At 31.9% G+C, this 10815-nt stretch overlaps 1 protein-coding gene across 2 annotated transcripts in view; it reads right to left on the minus strand.

The window, feature by feature from the left end:
• Positions 1 to 10815, minus strand: part of LOC111625126 (serine/threonine-protein kinase tousled-like 2) — a 91027-nt gene that overhangs the window by 78503 nt on the left and 1709 nt on the right. For both annotated transcript variants that reach the window (XM_023368168.1, XM_023368167.1), the window contains exon 2: positions 984 to 1205. In XM_023368168.1, the coding sequence (XP_023223936.1) occupies positions 984 to 1205 (222 nt within the window). The remainder of the gene's footprint in view (positions 1 to 983; positions 1206 to 10815) is intronic.

The raw sequence follows: 10815 nt of genomic DNA on the forward strand, positions 1-10815 counted from the left end.
AATTTCTCATCAGAATAGTATCAACCTTTTCAGTCAGGTATGGTGCTACCCCAAAGTAGTAGAGAATAAACGTGGGAAATTTTAAAAGTATTTTTCCATGCATTTTTTCTCATTACCATTTTGGAAAATGATTTTTTAAACAGTTATGTCTAGTAAAGAAAAGTATTGTTACATAATTCATTTTTTATGTAAATTTTTTTTGTGGCAGTTTTTGGCGATACCCCCAAAAGAATTTAATGGATATATCTGTCCCTCACTGTTGAGTGGTTAAACATGAAACTACTAACAAAATATGTTAGTGAAAAAAATACTAATTGTAATTCTACTAGTAGATGAGCAGAAAGATTAAACAATAAACAAATGTACTGGGAACCTGTTGCCGGTGTTCTTCTCGGAAAAAACAGAGCATTACGAACGTTTTTGAACTTGTAAGTTCTTCTTCAGGTAACTGATGATTGTTAAGCGAATGTAATTCAAATTCAAGTTAAATTGGAATACCATTCAGAATTATATCGCGTGGATCGATGACGTCATTCACGCATGCACCCCTCTGCCGGTTGTAAATTATCATAAGTTTTTGTCTATTACTGGCAGAGAGGTGCATGCGTGAATGACGTCATCAATCCACGTGATATAATTCTGAATGGTATTCCAATTTGACTTGAATTTGAATTGCATTCGCTTAACAGTAGTCAGTTACCTGAAGAACAACTTTCAAGTTTGAAAACATTCGTAATGCTCCGTTTTTTTCCAAGAAGCATACCGGCAACAGGTTCCCAGAATGTTTGTTTATTGTTTACTTTAACCCGGTGTAGTATAATTCCGAGCAGAAAGATTAGATCATTTAAATGAGATCTGTTGTAAAATAATTAATAATTATACTCAAATATATTTGTAATTAGTAAATCATATTTTTGGTATCCTTAAGTAGTTTTAAAATATTTTATATTTGTAAAAATATTTCAAAATTATTATTAGCTTACCCTTTGTAACTCGTCTATTCTATTATCTCTCATTTCTAAATCCAATGCTGACTTATTTTCTAACTCTTTGATTTTATTTATAGTTAAGTCGGTTTGAATTTGCCGACTTGTAACTTGAACCATGGGTCGCTGTAATGGTGCAATAAGACTATATTCTAAACCACTGTTGATGGAAGCAGGAATAGGAGAACCAAGGGGATTTCCTTGTGGTGACTGAGGATACTATAAATTAATAAGTCAATAATTTTAATCAAATATATGCAATTGTGTATCTTAAATCCTTCAATATAATAAAAAATTTTATATACAAAATTCCGTAAAATTTTTACATTTTCAATTTAAACATAATTTATTATTTAATTCTACAATATAACCTTACGCATTTAACTGTCTTTTCATGTTTTTATTTCATATATATTATTGGTGATTGATAATTCTCCAATATATCTAAATATATAAAATTACTTGTCCTGACTGATTGACTAACTGGGTGACTGACTAAATCATCATCGCCCAGGGCAAACCGTTGAACCTAGAGAGGTGAAATTTGGTTAGGGTACCAAATTGGAAACATGGAAACACACACTAAGAAGGGATTTTTCAAAATTCCCTTCTTAGTGTGGAGAGAGGGAGAGCATTAAGGCTTAACCTGAAGAACAGCTTCTACTATACTATTTTAGATGCAATTTTTTACAACTAATTTAGTCTTTATTGAGTACTTAGGTGTATTAAATTGACAACATTTCAGACATTGTTATAAATATTTTTATATATTTTGAGTTTTTAACCAAATGTTTGAACCGTTTTAAATTTGTAATTTTTGTTACATATTGGTTTGATTATAGAACGATTGTAAATGTTCCAGAAAATTGATCAAATTGAAAACATTTCGTTTGATTCTCAATGGTGGGTGTTATATAACAATTACTATGGTTGTTGAAATACTGAATATAAATGGTGTTTGCTTACAAAATCTGTGCGGCGAAGTTGCAGGTAACAGCTAGTTTATTATATATTTACAGATTTGAAATTTAGATCATTTGAATTAGTCTGTATTATACTAAGTATATTTCATTTTCATATTTGAAAATCATTAATTTTTTTGTCTATTTCTTCATAATCTATATTATGAAAGATCTATTTAAAAAGAAAGGCAGAGATTTGTATTAGAATGGAAAACTCTTATGAATGCACAAATTTATTAAAAATATACTGATTTATTTTATTCATTAAACTAAATCAATTTATTAAGCATCGCTGTTTAAACTGTCTCATCAGATAGACTAACAGCAGGGATGCACAACCTTTTCTGAAGAAGGGCCAAATTAGGATTAAGTTTACTGACTGGGGGCCGGACCTCCAAGTGATTAATGTGATGGCTGAGATTGGATGCTGGCAGCAATCTTCTTGATGTCTGATTTAATGGCAGATGTTGAAACAACTAGCAAATTTTCCAAATTCTCGTTGGCTAACCTGTTCCATGTTTTGCACTTGTTTAAATTCATAAGTGGAAACGCTTGTTTGCATACATAGGTACTGCCAAACATGCTTGCACAAAATCGAGCATTGTCTTTCGGTTTTGGAAATGATATATCTGGCAATTCTTTGTAGAATGTGTGGAGATTAGAATTTTTAAACTGTGATTTCAATTCATCACTGCACTGGATGTCTATCAACTCAAGTTGGACATCTGGAGGGGCATCTTCCACTTTCACATCAAATGGAGTTGAAAAAAGCTGCAGGTAGATCTTGTATTTCTGGAATTCACAAACCTCTCATTGAATGATGTAAGGAGGGTGTTAACTTGGTCAGAGTAATCCATCTTCATATGTGGGTATTTCTCTTTCATAGCCTTGCAATGTGGAAAGTGTGTAAAGTTCTCTGATTGCATGTGGGACTTGAAAAGTGCTAGTTTGGTCATAAATGCATTGATGATACTTGCCAACTGAGAAACAAGTTGCATCTTTCCCTGTAATCTCAGATTAAGGTCGTTTAGATAAGCAGTAATGTCAGCAAGGAAAGCTAAATCACACTGCCATCTTTGTCCCTCCAAATTCCTTGTAGTTTTCCCCCATTCTTTGAGGAAAGTGATAATAGGCTCCAATAGCTCCACAAATCTCTTGAGGACTGTTGCATTGCTCAGCCAACGAACTTCGGTATACATGGGCAGATCAGCATAATCAGCATCTATTTCTTCAAGAAATGATGCAAAGAGTTGATGGTTGAATCCATGATGGCGGATTAAGTTCACAGTATCATAGACATCTTTCAGCAGTGTTCAAATCCCAGCTTCTTTGCACAAAGTTGCTGTTGGTGAATTATGCAATGATACTGGACTAACTTCTTTTGCCTGTCCCCAACGTGGTTTTTCAGCAAGGTGACCATGCCATTCTCACGTCCAACCATAGATGGTGCTCCATCAGTGGCAATGCTGGATAGCTTGTCAAAGTCCAGTGCTGATTTGTTGCAAAAGCTCAATAAACCAGTAAGTAAGTCAGCACCAGTTGTATGTCCAGGAAGTGATGCCAAGAAATTCTTCATTCACAATAAAATCTAGTGAAACACTTCTACAGCACAAGTGATTGTGTTTATTATGATATGTCAGTGGATTCGTCCACATAGATCATTTGAATTAGTCTGGATGATGTCAGTGGATTCGTCCACATAGATTGATGATATGTCAGTGGATTCGTCCACAGCCAAAGAAAAATAAGCACAGTTTGCAACTAAAATGTTAAGTTGGCCAGAAATGTCTGACACAATTTGCGAGATTCTCCGTTGTATTGTCATGCAATTAAGACTGATGGTTTGAAAACACTGTCTTTTCAGGACACATCTTCTCACTTGCAATGATAACACACTTTTTTATCATATCACCATCTGTGAACTATACCAATCAGAATCTAGAATGCACACAAATGCTAAAAAATTGTTATTTTTACGTTATTTGACACTATTTAGACGAATAAGCAAGTTTTCCGAAGCATAAAATTGAAACTTCCTGATAACATCGGAAATGATATTCTAACATCATTTCCTTCCATTTGATTCTCAAAAAATCGTTATAATACTATGCATTAAACTTAAAATATTTAATATCTAAACCAGAAAGTGTTAGCTAGGAACAGAACTTCAAACCTCCCATTTCTCACCTCAGGGAAAGTCATAAAACAGTTGAGTGCTAACGACTTTGTGAAAGGGAAAAAGTTCTATACTTAGAAACTTCCAAAAAAAGGGATTTGGCCTGTACAGTCCCTGCAACTTTATTTATTGTAATCAAAATTTCAATTATAGAAATTCAATCATCTTTAGATAATTGTATTTTACAGCATATAAGATCCACCTCCATTTCAGTGCAAAATATTTAGTAAAATAAGTATTTAATGTGTTTAATTTAATTTAAGCCTTCAGCATTCTGCCACATAATTGTTTTTACTGTATTCTGGTTTAAAAAAGTAAAGTTAGATTTTACTTTTATTTATCAGAAAAAAGGGGTTTAAAAGAAATCTATTACAATTTAAATTTACACCTAAAATATTTTATATAAATACTCAGCAAAAACTACTTAGCTATAACAAATAATAATAACTCTCTCACTAGTCACCACCTTGTTGAGGTGAGAGAGCTCAGTAGTTACAATGAATCATAAACAATGCCAGTGGGAGTATGAGATTCTAGTAGGGCCATCTGTACCAGTAAAGTCTATGGAGAGAAATGAAGCAAAGAGTGACCCACAAGCAGACTCTTAAACAGTATATGATCCCCATGTTAGGGACACCTAATTTATAAACACCTGTTTTAGGTATAAAAGCATATCCACTTTTGTGAAGAAAGCAAAAATGATATTTACACATTCACAGCTTGATACTGGCTTGGAAATTGCCCAGGTTGGAACCTGACAGAGGTACACATTAGAAAGATATGCCAGTCTCCACTGGCAACCAATGGCACATGCAGCACTGGCCCAATCACTACTGCATCAGAAACAAACTTGCTACCTCATACACACACACACCAACTCAACCAAAGTGCTCAGTGGTAAAACAACCACTGACCATAAAGGCCAGAAAACTATGCCAATGAATAAAGTAGATGCAAGAAATGAATGAATTCATCGTCCATACCTAATACATCACAAAACTTGAAACAAACATGATGACTTACAAACACAATACATGATAAATTCACACAAAAATACCCACATCTCATTGTTATAGATCAAAGGGTTGTTGATTAAAAAAGAACAATTATATACAACAATCTTATTTCACAAATAATGCATGAACATATCAAACAACAAGCTGCACAACAGATAAATCAACACATGAAGTATTAAATCACAAGGTAAATCAAACACTTATTGACAGTGTCTCAACAGCTCTTGCTCGAAAAAATGTACACAGCATAATATGCACCAATGAAAATATTAATATGATAACATGACAGCTAAACTCATGACACTATAGACACAGAATTAATTAACACATACAAATTTATTTTAAGAAACACTGACAAAATATATAGGTTTAGATCTTCCAGAGAGACCATGAATGGCCAAAATATATACATCTGTAGACCTGTTCAAGCCATACTGCCCAGCAACATCAGACCTCTGCCCACTCTACCTTTGCTATTATTCTCACCTTTCGAAAATAAAAACCGACGCAAAACTTAATGAGTTTCGCAAATACTATAAAAAAATTGTTTCTGTCAGAAAAATAAAAGGCTGGAATTACAAGGGAGAGTTTCAAAGTTTAGGGGGAATACTATCTGATCAGTATATACTGGGTAGAACATCAATGACGACATCTCCCGCACTCTGAAAAGTTTCAAATTGTTGCCTGAAGACAAGAAAAGACCAATCAATATTCATTATTTTACGTCACTTCTTGTGTTTGTTCTGTGAGGTGTTCATTGTTCGAACATAAAAATATTTCACGAAAGTGTTCATTATCTGATTTGTTCATAGTCCGAACTGTACATGATAAACATACTGTACATACCTAACACCCATAACACACAAAATATATACACTGAAAAAATTAGTAAATGCTCAAAACTCGCTCACAAAGTGTCCAGGAGAACAGATGAGGTACATATTATGCCAGTATTCCTTTCTTGCACAGACATCTTAGCATATACATTACACAAAAGTCTCAAAACACAAGGGCTTCATAATAGCACATGCATCACTCTACAAAAGGCTGCCATACCAAACACATCACACAGTCAAGAAATTCTTAAACACAGATATATACACAAACAGGACATTAAACAAAACATTTTTAATCAAAAACTGGGATATGTAGAGATTACATGTAGGCAAATGAAAGTCTTTTGGGAAATTCATTCCCCATGGGAGTTTGCAACTTCACATTTAAGACACAAGGGTAATTAATATTTTTTTTTAATAAAAGTTGCATCTTATAAGCTGTAAAATACATTTGCAATTTTAAGTAGTTGGGCTAATTATCTATCAACCTCAGCATGTGTTTGATAACATACAAATTATTTGCTTGAAAGATAATCATTTAAATTACTAGTATTTCTTGTTTCATTTATACTCTAGCTGTTGTTAAAGCTGGTATTGAAAAAAAAAAGGATGCTATATATTAATTAACTGTGTATATGATTTATTCTCAGTTAATTATTTGCATTACATAAACTTATAACATAATGCATTTTTAATTAATTTTACATATACAGTAGAGCGTCGATTTTCCGAATCAATTGGGGACTGGGGTTGTTCGTATAACTGATATTTCGGATAACCAATTTATGTACGAAAAAATAGTTTAACGTATCCGATGTCGAAATTTTTATCTGTTGCGTGTCGCTTCGCGTTGAATTTTCGTCGATGTTAAGCCTAACAAAGACTATTGTATCGTTAAAATATTTTTTTTATTTTGTACAAACAAAATAAATATATTGAAAAATATAAAAACAATAAAAAATTATACTTCAGATGTTAATTTAGTATCAAAAACGTAAAATATTTGAGTAGCCCAAGACATAGCCAAAGATTGAAGCGCCACAGCACTGGCGAAAATTTAAATTTGCCGACTGGAATTCTTTCAGATGATTGACTTTCGGAAAATTGACGCTCTACTGTATTATTAAATATCTATAAAATAATAACAAGTAACAACTATTAAAAAGTTTAAAAAAAAATAGAACAGCAGTATATAATCTAAACATTTGACATCATTAAAGAAAAAAATTACATTTTAGATTAATCTGTTTGTTTTTAACTCTAAATAAAGCATTTCCTAAGGTAAAATATATATTTTATAAATTTTTTACATCGATAACAAAGTTCTATACTTATTTATTAATATACACACTGGTGTTCTAAAGTTTTGCATGTCTACTGCAAAATGCATATTGTTTTGCTAAATCAAGTGTTAATGAGTACAACTTTAACTATAAAATGTTAAACCGGTATTGTATCATCTTAATGAAAAGGACTGCTACATGTATATTGTAGAGTTTTATGTCATCTATTGCTGAATGCTATTTGACCTTGTAATTATTATGTCAACAACTAACTGCACAGTACAGTAATACCCCAACTTACACGAACCCAGAGTTACGCGATTTTCAAATCTCTTTGATTTGTCTTTTGTTTGAGCACCATGCAACTCTTGGTTACTCATTCCCCCCACACTATTGTTCAGCTTACATGTTCGGACGTGTCGCATGGAATCGACACATAGCTACAATTTATTTTGTGTTATTTATTTCTGTGTTTGTTATATCTATGGAGATTTGAAAGACTCTATGTGATGATTTCTTGTAACCATGAACGAATCAAAAGACAAGATAAGATTAATGAGAACATTTATTAGCTTACATACATCCAACTTGGATTTTACATAAATTGCAAAATTATACCCTGACTTACATGAATTTGACTTACACAGTTATTGCTCGGTCCCACCTATCGCGTAAGTTCGGGGTATTACTGTATACCTAAGATGTGTGAATTGACATCTACAAAGCAGAAATGCATTGAAAGTTTTACACAACAAAGAATATGACTCAAATTGCTCAGAAACTGAATTGTTCCTATTTTAGTGTTAGTCACAACATTTCAAAGCAAAGATATTTGGGAACATATACTGGAGCTGGCAACATATATCATTGCAAAGGAATGACAAAAATTCTCTGCCATTTTAGCCAAAAAAAAAAAAAAAAGATTTCCTATGTCTCAAGAATCGACAGTGTAGTGGAAAACAACAACAAGAGTGATTGCAAGTCCATATCTTGTCCTTAAGAGGTTCTGTTAAGCAGAAATTTTTGCACGTAAAGCCAAGAATAAACCATTATTAACATAGAAAACGACAGACAAGATTAGAATGAACCAAAAAGCATTACTAATTGAACAATGAAACAATAACATGTCATTGTGAACCCGTAGTCTAGTAAAATTATGATTTAACTGAGCATTAATTTTAAAATAGAAAAACATTTTTTATTCTATTCTATAATTATTTCTCAATGAGATTGGGGCTTTTTGTGTTTTTACTGGACTACTGGTATTAGGAATAACGAGGTCTGGATTGTACCCCCACAATGCAATGCATGTCACTGCATGCGCACATTACTTGATATTTAGCAAATTTAGACATTATGTTTGTTACAAAAATTGAAAGATTCATTTATTGTTCTGCACATTATAAATTCGCAGCCATTACATTGTAAGTACACAATTATAATCTCTATTTAACAATGTGGGAACCAAATTTTGAAAAAATTGCTGAAGATTTATCGCAACAAGTATCCCATTAAATTTTGTTAGAAATTATTGTAGAATAATTTGAATTTCTTTATTGTTAATTATAATTATTTATTTTTAAAAAATGTAATTTATGCACATATTCTGTGATTTTATATAATATACTTAACAAATAATAATAAATAAATGTACCTGATTAAATTTATTATTATTTATGTAAAATAAGTAATTCACTTTTATAGTTAGAGTTTTTTTATGGCACTCAGTTATAAGGATTATAAGGGCTTATACATCTAACGCAGTAATTATGAAATTTACATACAAAAATATAAGGGGTACTTGAGAAACAACTAATGAGGTACATCAACAAAATAAGTTGAGAACCACTGATTTAAAGTATAATTAATAAAATGCCAGGGAGAATTCAAACTGTTATTAAAGCTAAATATGATGTCATAAAATATTAATGAATACATTTTATAGATTAAGGTATCCATATTCTGTTTTCATAAATATTTTGTCTAAATTATTTGTGTTTATTAACTTTTTAAAACAGGTTTATATATTTTCAAGTATCATATTATTGCTCATTTGTCATAAAAGAATAAATTGCAGTAAACCAAACCTTGCAACCCTTATTTTTCTTCTATATTTATCACAACTTATTGTTAATTGTAAACCTATGATTATCCTTATCATAGGTTACATCTATATTAATATTCTGCTTGCTTCATATAAACACAGCAAGCATGCAATACATTAAAAAACTAGTGTATTTATATACAATACTCTCTTGCTAAATTGGCCCTTAATAATCTATCCTTTCAATTATCTGGCATACTCTCAGTGTGATTGTGAATGTTCTTCCATTTCCACAAAGATGCTAGTCATATCACACATCCTGTTTTCTTGTTAACTTAGGTTACAGTACTGTATGTTATTGAATTGTATTATTTGTCCACCTGCCTTCAGAAAGAATAACTACCAAAGGACAACAGATCACATCATTTATTGCCTTTAGGAGAGATTTAGGCCTGTACATTCAGGAAGCTGATATTCTTGCTAATCTGATAGTCCTCTCTGAAATGAATTGCCAAATTAGCAAAAAATCTACTGTATTTCCTGAAGGTTAATAGAACCAGTAGTCTGCATTACTGATGGCAATGTTAGTTAATATAATCATTAATTATAAATTTTTTACATCGATAACAAAGTTCTATACTTATTTATTAATATACACACTGGTGTTCTAAAGTTTTGCATGTCTACTGCAAAATGCATATTGTTTTGCTAAATCAAGTGTTAATGAGTACAACTTTAACTATAAAATGTTAAACCGGTATTGTATCATCTTAATGAAAAGGACTGCTACATGTATATTGTAGAGTTTTATGTCATCTATTGCTGAATGCTATTTGACCTTGTAATTATTATGTCAACAACTAACTGCACAGTACAGTAATACCCCAACTTACACGAACCCAGAGTTACGCGATTTTCAAATCTCTTTGATTTGTCTTTTGTTTGAGCACCATGCAACTCTTGGTTACTCATTCCCCCCACACTATTGTTCAGCTTACATGTTCGGACGTGTCGCATGGAATCGACACATAGCTACAATTTATTTTGTGTTATTTATTTCTGTGTTTGTTATATCTATGGAGATTTGAAAGACTCTATGTGATGATTTCTTGTAACCATGAACGAATCAAAAGACAAGATAAGATTAATGAGAACATTTATTAGCTTACATACATCCAACTTGGATTTTACATAAATTGCAAAATTATACCCTGACTTACATGAATTTGACTTACACAGTTATTGCTCGGTCCCACCTATCGCGTAAGTTCGGGGTATTACTGTATACCTAAGATGTGTGAATTGACATCTACAAAGCAGAAATGCATTGAAAGTTTTACACAACAAAGAATATGACTCAAATTGCTCAGAAACTGAATTGTTCCTATTTTAGTGTTAGTCACAACATTTCAAAGCAAAGATATTTGGGAACATATACTGGAGCTGGCAACATATATCATTGCAAAGGAATGACAAAAATTCTCTGCCATTTTAGCCAAAAAAAAAAAAAAA

This window comes from Centruroides sculpturatus, unplaced genomic scaffold (genome assembly GCF_000671375.1).
Source record: "Centruroides sculpturatus isolate CEXI.00-Female unplaced genomic scaffold, Cexi_2.0 scaffold404, whole genome shotgun sequence".
Classification (NCBI taxonomy): Eukaryota; Metazoa; Arthropoda; class Arachnida; order Scorpiones; family Buthidae; genus Centruroides; species Centruroides sculpturatus.